Source organism: Sceloporus occidentalis, unplaced genomic scaffold (genome assembly GCF_023333645.1).
Source record: "Sceloporus occidentalis isolate IW3139 unplaced genomic scaffold, rSceOcc1.0.p SCAF_6, whole genome shotgun sequence".
NCBI classification, from domain to species: domain Eukaryota; kingdom Metazoa; phylum Chordata; class Lepidosauria; order Squamata; family Phrynosomatidae; genus Sceloporus; species Sceloporus occidentalis.
In genome coordinates, this window is record NW_028316986.1 from 35,591,883 (window position 1) to 35,607,927 (window position 16,045).

The following is a 16,045-nucleotide window of genomic DNA, read 5'->3' on the forward strand; positions in this document are numbered from 1 at the left end:
TGGACAGACTCATACCCTTCTCAGTGTGTTGTTGTTAAGTATCCTTGAGTTGATCCCAACCCATGGCGAATCTGTGGATGATACATCTCCAAGACTCCCTATCTTCCACTGCTCTGCTTAGGGCCTGTAAATTCATGCCTGCAAACTCCTCTCATTTTCCAAGAGTCTATCCATTTAGCATAAGACCTTCCTCTCTTTCTACATCCCTCCATCTTTCCTAGCATTATGTGTCTTTTCTTCTCATGACATGATCAAAGCACAACAACCTCAACTTTATCATGTTGGCTCCCAGGGAGATTTCAGACTTGATCTGTTCTAGGACCCGTTTGTTTGTTTCAGTAGGCTCAGGCAAAAGCAGACTTCTGCAGCATCACTTGTGTATTCTTCCCCATTAATAATGTTTGCCATCTTGACCAAACTCTGATGTTGCTTGATCACACATGTCCCAGTTTTTATCTGTGAAATGTTGAAGCCTATGCTGTCCTACCTACCCGCTGTGATTAAGAGGTTTGTCAAGTGCCTTCTCAATCCATCTTGGTTCCAATTTCTTCTTTTCTTTCTGTTTGAGTAGGAATAAGATTTTACATCTCTTTGGTATAATAAAAATATACACTTTTGTCTGCCCCACCTGAAGAACACCAGCTTTAGGTAGGATGGAACACCCCAGGTAGTCCATTCATCAGTATTTAAACTCCACATGATGGCAGAACTAGAGGAACTGATTGCTTTTGTCATGGTCAAAGCACCTCTTAAATATGCCTGCATGCTGTGGGCCTCATTATAGGTGGCACAAAGGAGCAGAATGAAATACCTTTTCCAGTGAAATCAAAAGATGATTTTTAGGGCCTATGACAGCAAAGCACTGCAGAAACAAAGCAGTTCAGCTTTTTTTCCATTAGCAAAAAATAATGTCAAATAAAATTCTTAACTCTTGGTTCAAATCAGAATAAGGAGAAATAATAAGACAGCATGCAGTATGGATTAATGTAGGGGTGTAGAGGTTTCCAGGACCACATATACTCCCTCAGAATCTTAGAGAGTGGCACACAGACCGCCCACATATTATTGGTGTTTCTTTCTTTTTTTTAAAAAAAGTGAAAATGTTCCCTGCACTCTTGAGCAGTCTAGGAGAAAATTTTTGGCATGTTTTCCCTCCCCATTCCCAGCATTGTTTTAGGCCCAGAAGAGGCCTTTTCTTCAAATAGGAAGTTAAATTTGGGCCAAGGTTTTTAATTTAATGTTTCACTTTGGACCAAACTGAGTTTTGGCGGGGGGTTGCTACTATGATTAAATTTAGCTGTACTCTGTTTTAATCTGTTTTAGAGTATTGAACTAGGACTAAAGCAGGATATTAAGTAAATAAATGCAGGCATGGGCAGCTATATATTTTTCACATGTCCCAATTTTCCCACCCATGTTTTAGAATATGTTACCAATATAGTATTAGTGTGTCAGCATGATGGGTAAAGAGATGTGTTTAGTCCTTGGTTCTTTCTGTACACAACAAAAGTCTGAACTGAGGTTAAGATTCAGGTCTTAGATAGGACACCCCTGGCTAGATGGAGTGGCTTTGCTACTATACTCCAAATCCTTGGTAGGAGCAGGATTTTCCCAGAGTCACAACAATCAACACACAAAAAATTAGTACGATCATCCATGACTAAACAAGAATTCAAAACCTTGTCTCCCTGAGTCCTAGTCCAGCACTACACCACACCTGCTCTCGTGTCTTTACCCTCCTTGACTAAATTTTACCTGTCTCAAAAAGACACCAAAATTCAGCCAAACATTCTTAAATATGAACTTCTGGAGCTATCAACTGCCTCCTCCTCCTCCTCTCCTTCCTCCATGATCCACTCAGACTGAAGAGATCAGAGAGGGTTATAGAGGGTCTTCCCTGTCTGCCCCATCATCCCCTAGTTGGATGTTTCAGTCACTCCTTTGGGGAAATTTGTCTAAACAATTTATTTATTGTGCTTCACTTTTTAAAAGAAGAGGCAAAGCTGCAACTTAAGGTGCGGCAGCCATTTTTATTAAGGACAGCGAGTCAAAAGAACAAAGGTCTGCTGCTTCTGCTCCAGTCTGCCTCTGTTAAAACAAAACAAAATATTAACTGGAGTTCATTCCTCAGAAGAGGAATGTGATTTGAAAAAAGAAATAAAAATTAATAAAAAAAATAAAAAAATGAGGGCCTTTCAGTCGCCTCCAGTCCATCTGCCTTGGACCAGGCCTCAGAGAGAGAGAGAGAGAAGGTTTGCTGGACTTTCCCCCTTTCCCACTTCCATTCCCTTCTCCTTTTGTGTCTTGTCTTTTTAGACCGTAAGCCTGAGGGGCAATGGTCAGGGCAGGGAAATGTCTAATTTAAAACAATGTAAGCCACTCTGATAGCCTTTTGGCTGAGGAGCGGGGTATAAATATTATAAATAAAATAAAATATTGTTAGTCCAAGAGTCAACCATTTCTATGCTGTATAAACCTGCCTGCCAGCAAAATTAATCTTACAGAAAATTCCTTGCTTCTAAATTTCACTTGATGCATATCACGGTTGTTGCTTGACCTTTTTTTTTTTTGGCAAAGTTTTGAGCAATTTCCCTTTGGCCATCTCTTTCCTCTCCAAGAAGATCACCATATCTCAAAGGCACTTTGTGTTGTGATTTAAAGACTGAGTGGAATTTGGATATATTTCTGCTTTAAAAGCCAGAAACATGTATTGCTTAATTGAACTGATTAACCAATTAATGGATGGCTAGCAGTTTAAAAATAGACCAGCAATAAATCAGAGCCAAGCTGCCTGTCGTATTACCATTATCAGCCCACAAATTCAGTGCAAACAAAACAAAACAAAACACACACACACCCAGCACACCTCCCAACAGCCTTCATTTAAATTTCGTCAAGGCAAAAACATAGCATGATTTAAACCTTCTCTCTACCAACCCCTAGTTTTTTGTTGTTGTTTGGACAATTGCTCCTATAATCTCTTAACATTGCCCATACTAGCTGGGGCAGTTCTGTTTTAACTGTGTTTTAGCTATGCTGTTTTTACACTATGTTTTAATGCTGCTAGTATTTTACTATTTTTTAACTTTTGTAATCAGTGTTTCAGCTCTTTTTAATATATTGTAACCCACCTTGAATCCTATTGTGGGAGAAAGGCAGAATATAAATCCAGGGAAAATAAATAAATAAATAAATAAATAAATAAATACAGCTCTGGAGGGGAGAACCTAACCCATAAGAGATGTTGTTAGACTCAGGCTGTATCTGCGCTACAGAAATAATCCAAGTTGACATGGCTTTAACTGTTGTGGCTCAATGCTATGGAATTCTGGGAACTGTAATTTATTGCAGCACCATAGCCCTCTGGAAAAGGCTAAACATCTCACAAAATTGCAAATACCAGAATTCCATAGCATTCAGTTAAAGCAGATGTTTGAGGCTGCAGTGTGGATGCAGCCTCAAACATCCATCTAAGCCTAGCCACCATGGTTAAGAATGGTTGGAAGTTGGTTCAATAACCTCTGAGAGGAGGTCACAGGTTCCCCACTTTTTAAAACAGGCTCATTTCTTAAATGTTTAATAATTGTGCTCCACTTTACTCCCTGCTATTCAAAATGGTTGCGATGTTCATATCCTCCAGTTTTCCTAGTTTGGGAGGAAATTATACTACATTTATACTGCTTTTTCATTTGCTTTTAAAACTACTATTTCTAAAACTTGTAAAACTCCTCAGCTTACTGCAGTTGCTGAAAACTGAGTTCAAAGAGCAGAAGTAGTTTGCACTCAGTTATGTTGGCAGGGGGGAGGAGAGGAGGGGCAGAATCTTGGCCTTTTCAGTACACTTCAACGAAAAGCATGCTGTAGACTCATGCTTCAGCCTTTCCTAGCTTGCATGCTCTCCCTTATTGTCTGTTCTTCTTTTTATCCTCTTGATCACACTCTAATAATGCTGGCCCACATGTGTCCCAGTTTTCATCTGTAAAATTCTGGTGGGTATGGAGGTCATGGCAGGGAAATGGAAAATAAGATTATTTTTCATAGGTGTCCATTAAAGATATAGAACTCACCTGAGGCTCACAAGATGGCAATACTAGAAAATTGCTGCTTTCACAGTCTGCAATACAATTCTTCGCAAAGTGGAAAAATGCCTATGAAAAACCACAGCATTCCCCATTCCCAGTATAGTCCCCCTGAAATGGATGTTGTCGGAAGTCAAAACTGGAAAGGACAATTGTTCACTTAACGGTTGTGAGCAGAGAGAATTTCAGAAAGTGTTGCTTGCTATCTAGTTGTGTGACAAGCAACATCTGCTGAAATTCCTTTTACTCCACAACCGTTAAAGGGTTTCATCCTGGCAACTCTAATTGTCAAATGCCACTTCAAAGTATACTAACTACAGCCAACTTTGCCATTAGGTAGAGAGAAGCAATTGGTTCAAGTGGCAGATTTGAGATATCATGAATGGCTGTTAATGGTCTAATATGACATTACTCCTACTGTACTATATTTTTATTGCCAGGTATGGAGAGAACTGTCTGTGGGAGTTTTGTGCTTCACATATCAAAATAACTTGTGCCAAACAGTCTTAGATACTAGGCACCTTGGCTTGCCTCAGGCGGCAATCATTTAGGGCTGTTGTTTTATAAGACTTTAGCCATTTGAGCTGTCCTAGGATATTTTGTTAGGGACAGGGAAAGAGCAGTGACATTTACAAGGCATAGGAGGCTGGGAAGGCAGCTGGAATGCAAGATGGCAATGAATCAGGTCCGAGGGCCTGTTAATTGCCAGCCCCCATTGTATGTCAATAAGGAACCAAGGATTAGTTGTGCTGCTTGCTCAGCAGTCATCATTGTGTGCTCTCCACTATTAACACCTGAGGTTTCCTCTAATTATTTTCTCCCTCAATTTCAGTGCATGAAGGTGAGAATTACAATCAAAGGATTGCCATTCCAGTATTATGCTAATAAGCTCTGGGCACACAAATATCACACAGTGTACTGGAAAGTTAAAAAGCTTTCCTTTTATATTATTAATACCCAAGAGACCACTGTACTGTAAAGGCAATGCTTTTTAAAAGCAGGAGGCAAAGGGATTGCTCACCAGACTCAAAGTCACAGGTGTGGCTTTGTGTGATAGGTTAGAAAACAGTTGAGAAAAGATGCTGTTTTTTATTTGATTTATACCCCATTTTCCTTCCAAAATGGGACTCAAGGTAGCTTACAATGAAAGTTAAAACAAAATTGCTAAACCAAGACGAGATTGTTGTTGTTGTTGTGTGTTCAAGCCATTTCTGACTTATGGTGGACCTTAAGATGAACCTATCATGGGGTTTTCTTGACAAGATTTGTTCAGAAGGTTTTCTCCATTGCCTTCCTCTGAGGATGAGAACATTCAACTTGTCCAAGGCCACCCAGTGGGTTTTATGGCTGAGTGGGGAATTGATAAGCTGGAACTGTCCAGAAGAGGGTTACCAAAATAGTAAAATGTCTGAAAGCCATTCCCAATGATGACAGGTTAAGGAGCAAGATATGTTTAGCTTGCCTAAAAGAAGGTTAATGGATTTGAACCACAGGAAAATAGATTCCACCTAAACATTAGGAATATTTTCCTGACAATAAGAGCTGTTTGGAAGTGGAACATGTTGGCTTGGAGAGTGATGGAGTCTCCTTCTTTGGATATTTTTAAGCAGATACTGGATGTCCATTTGTCAGGAGTGCTTTGATTGTGTCTTCCTGCATGGCAGGGGTTGGACTGGATAGCCCTTGTGGTCTCTTTCAGCTCTATCATTCTATGAATCTGTTTTAAACAACTATGAATTAAAAGCACTTAGTTAGGTATTATTGTCAGCACACCCATATAGCATCTTCAGTCGATTGAAGGTTGAAGGTCTGATTAAGTAGGAAAGACTTTGCAGAGGGAGGGCCATCTCAGCCTTTCTTGGGAGAAAGTTCCAGAGCCTAGGAGCAGCCACTGAGAAGTCTCTCACTGTGACAAACAAACCTGGGAGGGTGATTGGACACTCAGAAAGCCCTCTGCCAAATATCATAATACTTGGGCAGCCTTATTTGCAGAGCTTGGTGGGGTACAGACCACCCAAAAAGGGCTGCCGGCGCCTGGTTTTCCACTGGAGAGAAGCCTTAGCTGACAAACGTTGAGGCTTTCCACTGTCAGAAAAAGAATGGGTTCTTTCTATGCCATGGTGGCGGCGTAACGAGTGTGCCACAGTATGCCACTGGCACACTCATTATGCAAGTGCTGCATGGTGCTGTGCGGATGCTGCATGGTGCTTGCGTAACAATGGCAGTGCCCATCTGTACAGGGCGCCACCATTTTGATGTGCGAGGGATGAGGGGTGTCTAGAAGTGCCACCCTGAGGCACCCCTTGCACATGATGAGTGTGTCCTTTTTGGCCCGTCTGGACTCAGCCATATTAGGCTTTCAGAGAGTCTGTACCTAAGCCATATAGGGCTTAATAGGTCATGACTAGCACTTGGAATTTTGTCCGGAATTGGATCCGTAGTCAGGTGTTTCAACAAGGGAATGTTTGTTATTATTACTGCTACTTGTGGGCCAACCACAACTTCCCAGAATACAAAGAAAATAACATTTCCAAGCTATGGCCTGGAGTGCCTGTCTCTTCCTTTGATACACCCCTCATATCAGAATAAGTTTCACAGCAGTGAGCAACATAGCCACATATCTCAGGAAGGTAACAAAGGCTTCTTTGTGAAACATCCACAGTACAGACAGACGTAATAAAACAAACAGTTGCAGGGGAGGTGAGAACAGAAGAACATCTTCTGTTCTGTGATGCTGATTCACCAGAACCAACAGTGAGGGATCTTCATTCATTTAACCCCATTGAGTCATATATGGTTAGGTTTGGAACTGTATGTTTTATGGCTAAAAATTCCATAATACATCCCTATCTCCTATGGTCAGTTACCAAAAAATTACCTTGCATATTGTACAAACCAGATCAAATAGATGTCCCAGGAACAGGCAGAGTGGCTTCCAGTCACATAGATACAATATTTTCAGTCATATAGATAACATTTACATGTTCCTGCCAAAAAGGGAAGTCCACTCTCTTATTTTGCCTGTAATTCCCAATCCCATGTGAGGCAAGATAAAGCTATGCAAATGTAGCTGACTGTAAGCAATCTGACCAAGGTGGTCAAAGTATGATTTCATGCTGTAGGTGGTGACTCATGGCCACTTTTGTTTCTTTTGCTCGTTTTCAGAATTAAAAAAGAAGAGAAATGCAGCACATTGACTTTTAACGCCAATGAGGGAATAATAATGATAACAAAAGTATAAATAAATGACCCAGATTATCCTTTTCTGATAATAGGCATCCATATACACAGAGCTGAACTACCCTTCTTTTGCTATATCCCATATATATATATATATATATATATATATATAGAGAGAGAGAGAGAGAGAGAGAGAGAGTTTGTTTGGTTGTCTTTACAAAAGCCTTTCTATCTTTTGTCATTTTCTAATCACAGCTGGGTTGTGGGACCTTTGCAGTCTGGACTGTCAGAGTTCCAGCCAGCCATGCCCTCTTCCAGTACCAGTACAGTGCACCCTTCCCTTATGCAGGGGATCCGTAAGGGAAATTCTGCAAATGCTCAAGTCCCATTGAAAACAATGGGGCTTGTGCACGTGGCACGTACACCATGGGAGCATGCACCATTGCCTTTTATGGCATGTGGCTTTCAGCGTATAGTGTGCGTATGACATGAGTGCACTGTATATACCATTTGATTCATCCATCCTCTGTAAGATCAACTGAGTTTATATGCCTACTGAGCATTATCAGACTCATGGTATTTTATTTTCCTTCTGTGCGTGTACGTGCATGTGCTTGCATATATACATATATTGGCCTTGGACTTCCCAAACATGTTCCTGTCATGTGGAGTTAGTGCCATTTTTGGCAGAACTTTGGGTTTTTGTTTTGTTTTGTTTTGTACACATCACAGAATCCTAGCCATTATGGATGATAGTCTTAAAAGGTAACGTTTCTAGGCTTTGATTTTTGGTTGGAAAATATTTGGCACTCAAAGGTAAATGACATATTATATTATTGTTAATGCTGTTATGAAACATCTTTCATAATCTGACAGTACACAGAATGCATACTGTCCCAATCTAGGCTTAATGAGAGTTTAGTCTTGATTTGCTTTGTTGTTGTTGTTGTTGTTGTTGTTGTTGTTGTTGTATGCCTTCAACAAGGCACACAATCTAGTCTCTGGTCCAGCTACCTTCAATGGTTCCTGTGGTGTTATGGTCCACTTGCTTAATGGTCATTTTCATAGCCAATTGGGAGTGGATTAACATGGGGGTTATGGAAAAGAGTATGGTTCTCATCACCCCAAGGGAAGGGCTTAGTCCAGATCTGAAGATGCAAATAAGGAATGAACTCTGGCCTTTCATGTTCATGTTGAGCCTTCAGGTAGCAGTTCAGCATGCAGACAGCAACTCCAGGAAGGGCAACCACAAAGGAAAGGATCTTCCATGTGTGAGCAGAGCCACCTTTCCCGTGCCTTGATGAGGCTGCTGTTGACAGGAGCCTCCTCAGCCCAGCCTGAGTAGCTGGAGACCCCAACTGCCGGGAGAGCCTGCCAAGCCGTGCTGCTGCCTTATGGTGACCCTAAGGTGACCCTATCATGGGGCTTTGGGGCAGAGTTTGCTCAAAGGGCTTTTGCCTTTGCCTGAGGCTGTGAGATCATGACTTGTTCAAGGTCACATAGTGGGTTTCTATGGCTGAGTGGGATTCAAACTCCAGTTTTCCAGTGTCCCTGTCCAACACTCAAAACATTCAACCAAGCTGGCTCTCATAGTATATTCTTCATATCTCTGTATATTTATTTAGGTATTTATATCCCGCCCTTCAGCCCTAATGGCTCTCAGGGTGGCTTACATTTATTATTATTATTATTATTATTATTATTATTATTATTATTTAACCAGACAGTTCCCTGCCCGCAAGCTTACAATATGGGGGTAGGATGGACCATGAACCACCAAAAGGACAAACAAATGGCTTTTAGATCAAATCAATAGAGCTAGCATAGTATAGTGGTTTGAGCACTGAACTTTGACTCTGGAGACCGGGATCTGAGTCTCTGCTGGGCTATGAAAACCCATTTGGTGGCCCTGGGCATGTCGCACTCTCTTAGCCTCAGAAGAAGTTAAAGGCAAACTCCCTCTGAACAAATATTGCCAAGAAAACTCATTGATAGGTTCACCTTAGGGTTGCCATAAGTTGCAAATAACTTGAAGGCACACAACAACAACAACAACAAAGCAAATCAAGATTAAACTCTCATTAAAAATGAAGACAACTAAAGGAAACTATTGTATTTGAGACACATCATGAAATGACATGACTCATTAGAAAATATGATAATGAAAAGTAACATGGGAGGCTGTAGGAAAAGAGGGAGCCTGTATTACAGATGGACAGATTCAATCAAGGAAGCCATGGCTGCCCTGAGTTTACTAGACCTTTTCCCAAAACAGATGGGCAGGAAAGAGTGGCTTCTGGCTGCTTTGGGGTGGGGTGGGGAATGATGCACCCTCTAGAGTGACCAGAAGTTTTGTCTGTGGCCACCTAAGGTGGTCTGAAGCCAGCCAAAAAAGGAGCAATGAAAAGCCACTCCTTGCCAGTGGCCCATTGAGGGCTGTGGCAGGTGCTGACTTCATGATCTTGTGATGTCCAGTCACTGCAGTCCTGGGCAGATTGGAGGGCAACTGGGGTTGGATGACCAGAGGCTGCTCCAAGTCGCCATTCTGCTTCACCTCTTGATAACCAGAAATCTCTCAGTCACAGGGTTGCCATAAGTCAAAGCCAACTTGATGGCAAATAATAACAAATCATTAACAAGAATGGATTATGCATAAAATGATAACACTTTCAAATGCCTTTAAAAATAATTTGTAAAAGTATTGTCTCTGGTTCTAATTATATCTCACAATGAATATCCTGTTAGCACGAAAAGCACAGACTAAATCAAATTTATTTATTTACTGAACATGTTCAACACCTTCAGCCTGGAAGTAAGTGGTAATGATCATGTAGGTGGGCAATCAATTAGCTGGCCTGCCAAACTAGTAAAAGGTAATCTGGGGGCAAGGAAATCAATGCTTGAGCAACAAATTGTCTTGAATGAGGAACCAGCCCAGGGTTAACACTTTTAGAACCAAGTAGAAGGCTAGTGACCCTTCTGTCATTTGACTTCTCTGGATATCTCAGTTGCAGTCCTGCACCCTGGTCATGTTAACTCATGGTATTCTTTTTCTCTTTTGGCAAACTATTCTGCTGACACAGAAAATAAGGAATCTGGCTTAGTTGCCACTAGATTCCTGGTGCCTTAAAGGATAACACTATTATATCTGTCACTAGTCATCTTCTCTATGCTGTCAAATCCACACTTCTTCAGTTCTTTGCTGTGCAGCACTCCTATAATATAGCTAGCAAAGGCAGCTGTTGACAGCACAGCATTGTTTACAACACTGTGTCATCCTAGTTTGATTAACTTTCTCTATGAAACATCCATTATGTTCAATTCCAATATACAGTGTGTGTTTCATTGCTACAGACAGCAACATAGTGTCAGGAGCTCATCATGTCAACAAGTGCCCTCAAGAGGAATCTAACTACAGTCACACCCAAAGAAGCCAGAGCTAGATTTCCCATTAAAGAAAGAGCTGATAGGTCATGATTGGTGGCAAATCATGTGCCCCTAATGATGCCAGATGGACAACTCAGAAAGCATTTATATTTTTCTGTTGATGAGCTCTTGCCAAATTTAGAAAATTGTGGTATCTCAAGTAGGAGTGAAATAGAATGGAATTGACTGGAGACCCTCGAATGAGAATGCTCTCCTGGTATATTGGATATAATTCATCCAAGTTTAAAAACCAACATTTTGTGACTGGAATACAGTCTGATTGATTCACTCATGTCACATATTGTTTAGCATATCCTCCAGCATTCCACTGATGAAAATGTTCTCAAGTGTGTCTAATGTTTCTATGCTCACATCATTATCATGCTTTGAAGAAACAACCTAAAATTTTGTGACATCATAAAGACTAACAATTTTCATTATGCAAAGGGGTCTTCCAGGACCTTCAAGACCAACTGAAAGAAATAAGTTGGTAGCATGAGCTTTCACAGACTTGAGCCTGCTTCCTCAGATGCATGTTGAAGTAGGCTCAAGTCTACAAAATCTCATGCTACTAGCTTCTTTCTTTCAGTTACGACCAAAACAGACAGCCATATAGGGATGGCTTGATGCCTCTCCTTTGAGCACTGAATCGGGGCCAAGGCAACTACATGCCACAGCCACAATCTGCCTTTTTTCCAGCACAAAAAGAAGTGGTAAAATGCCTCTCCTTTTTATGCCGGAAAAAGGACACTTTTTCCATTGTGGTGGTGGTGGCGGCGCTTACATGTTTCTGCGGCACACAGAGTAGTCACACCACTCCCCTAGATTGCTGCAACACTGCCCACCGTGTGGTTGGGCAGGCGGTGTGACACTGGCTTGGGGATGGTGTTAGGGCATGCGTCATCTAAATGCACACCCCTACAATGCCCCCAAGCCTGCATATTATGCCTGTCTGTTTTGCCCCTTAGCGTCAAAGGTGCTTCAAGATCCCTTTGAATACTGATTTTCCAGACTAATGTGGCTATGTCTTTGAATATTTTTTTAATTATGACATCAGCTTCCATGAACCAAAGCCCACTTCATCAAAGGAATTGCACTTCATTCCATGAAAGTGTCTGACCTAATAAATACATTAGCCTTCAATGTGTTAAGACTCTTACAATTTTTGCTGCAACAGACATTTGCAGGGTGTCCCCTAAGAAAATTGATACATTGCAGAAAGTCCTTCACTGCAAGTGATATGTTGTATTCATTTCTTTGATCTACAAAGCCTATATCCTTCAATACTGGCTTCAGAAACTGGCTATGTTTGTAAATTGACTTTTCATAACTGTAAAAATGCTTACCTGAACCATTAATCTCACAGTGGATCATGTGGTATTTATTATCATAAAATAGTTGGAATTTGAATATGTATAGAATTGGAAATAGGGAAGGAAAAGTGTCTGGCATTTTGAATGCACCTGCATTTTTGGTAGTACAAATATGTTTACAAAATTAATTGGCTGGAATATAGGAGAAGGTATGTCTGGATCTACTGTTATATTTCTTGATCTGTTTGCATTACACTTGCAAAGATTTCTGATTCTCAATTGCTTAACAACAGCAGCAGAAAAAAAATTCTGTGAGATTAATGGTTCAGGTAAGCATTTTTACAGTTATGAAAAGTCAATTTACAAACATAGCCAGATTCTTCCTGCTCTTATCCAAAATTATAATCTTGAAATGAGGACCGGTTGGAGTGATAGTGGGGATTGTGAATGGAAAGACTGGTGTTCATAACAAATAAATAACAAATTATTTAACTTTTAGTGTATGTGCTTTATATCAGACACTGGCTAAACAGTCTCCAGATTTCAGTAAACAATAAAACAGATTTTGCAAGACTAAAAAAATGTCTTTCCCTGGGTTATATATTACAAAATTTTAATTTACCCCCCCCCCCATGTCCCTGGTTAGAAGGAGCAGTCGAGTTTTAGAAATTGGTATTTTCTCATACAGCTGTGAACAGAAAACACCATCCAAGAAGAAGCATTCCCCTTTTACTCATAACCAGCAGACATGCCCCTTAAGAAGATGCTTGCCACAGGCACATATGGGCATCATCTTGAAAGACAGATATGCTTATTATATTTTATTTATTTATTAAAAATTATTTATGATATTTATACCCTGCCCTTCAGCAGGGTATAAATAAGATATTGTTTTAAATTCTAGGTACATTTATGCAAATCTTATTGATAGATTAATAAAGTCATGGTGTTAATCAAAATGTCTACAATTGGATTGCAGTTCCTCTGTGATATGGATGGACACTAGCGTCAACATGGGCATTATGGTCAGCATTTGTCTTCCCCTACTGTCACAAAAGGAGTACTCAGTGGACTACAGCATCTGGTTTTTGTTGTTGGTTTCCCATCCAAATACTAACTAGGTCTGACTCTGTTCAGCTTCCAAGATCAGAGAGCAGCTGGTTCCTGTAGGCCAGGGTGTTTAGGCTTTGGATAATATTGAGTTCTATGGCATTTTAGGAAGGTTAGGATCCATATGGAATATCAAGAAAATATTGGCTGGAATTCTGTTGGTTAGTTTCAATTAGAACAGAGTCACTGGATCAATTGCTGAATGGAAAATCAATACATAGGTATATCTAATTGATTCAGTAGGTCTACTCTTGTTAGAACTGTATTTAGATCACCATGGATGTGGGTTGCCAGATGAAATAAGGACCAGGGCTCCTCTCCAATTATTGTATTTGTTGTGTGCCTTCAAGTAATTTCTGACACATGATGACCCTATCATAGGGTTTTCATGGCAAGATTTGTTCAAAGAGGGTTTGCCTTTGACTTCCTCAGAGGATGAGCAAGTGCAATTTGCCAAGTATACCCAGTGGATTTCCATGGCTGAGCAGGGATTCAAAACCTGGTCTCTAGAGCTGCAGTCCAATGCTCAAACCACTACACCATGCTGACTCTCACTAATAGTTGCATAGAAGATGAAATTTCAATGGGTGTTGCTTGTCACACAAGCCACAACTGCTGGATTCCACACAATCACTGAAGGGACAACAGCCTTGTCTCTTATTTTACTTGACAATTGTAGGTGGAGCAAATGTAGTAAACCAGGTTTCTCTCACTGGTTTTGTGAAATAAAGAAAATATTCCAAATCCCTCTTTCCCTTGGATCTCTTTTTATTTGTATGACCCATCAAAATGACTTTTAAAAAAAGGGGGAAAAAGATTTTACTTGAATCAGAATGCCTTCAGATCAGTTCACCTCTTTCTCCCCTTCTCACTCCCTGCAGAAGAAATGACCTTGTTAGTAAAGAGGAAAGAAGGGAAGAAAGAAAAATTTGGACTTCATGTCAAGAACTGCAGCCACACTGAGCATATGAAAAACAAAGCTTTATCCTTCAGGTCCTTTCTTACCGTCTGTAGATGCTGAATTTCTTAACATTGCTTAGTTCCCAGGCAGAGACAAACTGGTTTTCTCTGTGTTTCTCAGGAAGTCTGTGAAGGCTATAGGAAGGTGTTGGTGAATATTGTGATCATTCCCATAACAACAGGAACCACAAACTTGTCACCCAGGGAGCAATGAAGAGTTCAGGGCAAACAGAACTGTACTTAGAAACCACATTGTATGGGGTCATCTTGGGCCAGGCAGGCTTCAGCAACAAAGTGCTTTTAAGTCCACTCAGAGTTGTTGTTGTTTTTCTCCAAGAGAAAGGAAACAGGGTACAGCTGTGGGGAAATTCAGACGCTCTGAAATTACCAGAGTTTGGGAAAGTTACTTGTTTGGACTACCACTCTCAGAAGCTTGCAACCAGCAAGCCAACTGCTGGTAGGGCAAGTCTGGGGGTATTAATCCAAAACAGTAACTTCCCTGCTTTGGAACTTACTTACATTTTCAGAACAAGGGAAGGAAGAGGAAGCCCAGTTAAAAAAAAAATCCCAGACCATTTGTGAAGAATTAAAGGAAGGAGTTAGAAGTAGAGGGATGAGTGACAGTAGGAAATGTGTCAATATTTATTGGTGGGTATAAGACAGTAGTGACACTGTGGAGTGTTACAGACCGCCCAAAATGGGTGGTCTCGCACCACTGCTGGTTGCTGTGTCCAGGAACTGCAGCAGCCAAACCGCGCAGTTCCCAGGCGCGGCAACAAAGAAGCGCCAAAATGGTGCTTCTTCCTGCACCCCTGAAGAGGCGTTGCAAGGCACGAGGTGTGCACTCGCGGCGGTACTTCCGGTGCGCGATGTCCGGATGCTGTGCGTCCGCGACGTCAAAATGGTGGCGCCCATCTGTATGCAGCGCCGCCATTTTGACATAGTCGTTATGTGCGAGGGGCAAGGTGTGTCAGGAAGTGCTGCCCCTCGCACGTAACAACGGCGCCCCATAGGGCCTGTCCGGAACGCGCCATAGATTCTTTCAGAAAATGATCCTGAGTCTGAATAGGAAAAGCATAGATATGACTATTTTAGCTAAGCAGGATGGCATTCCAATGGAGAGCATTTTTTTTTAAATGAAAACTTTTCCTATTTCACCTTTCCCCCAGTTTGAGACTCAAGACAACTTGGCACAGGCTACATCTACTCTTCTGAATTAATGCAGTTCAGTGATTTCTCAAAATGAGTGGTGGAAACATTGAGGGGTATGGTGAAGGAATAGGGGGCAGTGGCGGCGAAATCTTCAGTCAAAGTACTGGTGTGCAAGAAAGACAAGGGAACCAATGTCCTTTAGGACAATGGTGAGGATGAAGGTTGCATTCTCCTTTTAGGTTCCCTTAAAACCACTGCACAGTCTTTTTGATTGCTTTGAGTGTTGGTGTCTTCTGCTCTTCACCTGTTTGTGTGAGCTCACTCCCTTATCTGCATCTTTTGCTAGTAGTGATGACAGTTGGGAAACTCTTGCGAGGCTTGCACACAGGGCATCACTTCTATGGTGCTTCGTGGTGCTGTTTTGGGACAGAATGACTGACTACAGTGAGGAGTTAGGGCACATAGTGGCAGGGGTAAAGTCATGGCAAAAAGGAGCTTTCAAATTTGCGACCCTGCTTAAATTTGTGAGCTTTGTCACAACTTGGCTGGCAGTTTGGAGCTGCATTGTGGCTCCTGCTTTGTTTCACTGGTCAGATCCAGATAAGAAATAGCAGGAGACACAGTGTGTGTGTGTGTGTAGAATGAAATGAAGCTGTGTGGTGGAAACATGTTTCTGGAGAAGAAGGGGGAGGAATATCTGGAGTCGGTTCTTGGAAAGAGTCCTTAGCCTTGGTGTGGCTCCTGTAGTTAAAAGCACTCCCTTTCCCCAATAACCTGTTAGGCCCATGAATGGCTCTGATCACCCCTCCTCTTTTGATATCATAA

The 16,045-nt window shown here is 41.3% G+C and overlaps 1 protein-coding gene and 1 pseudogene across 2 annotated transcripts in view; both read right to left on the bottom strand.

Annotated features, from left to right (window-relative positions):
- The window catches only part of LOC149310611 (spermatogenesis-associated protein 7 homolog), a 103,733-nt gene extending 89,554 nt beyond the window's left edge, over nt 1-14,179 (bottom strand). For both annotated transcript variants that reach the window (XM_089528324.1, XM_089528323.1), the window contains exon 1: nt 14,114-14,179. In XM_089528324.1, coding sequence (XP_089384450.1) covers nt 14,114-14,141 — 28 coding nt within the window. In that variant the 5' untranslated portion in view covers nt 14,142-14,179. The remainder of the gene's footprint in view (nt 1-14,113) is intronic.
- Nucleotides 8,256-12,040, bottom strand: LOC149310612 (cytochrome c oxidase subunit 6A2, mitochondrial pseudogene; annotated as a pseudogene).
- Nucleotides 14,180-16,045: the final 1,866 nt, after the last annotated feature.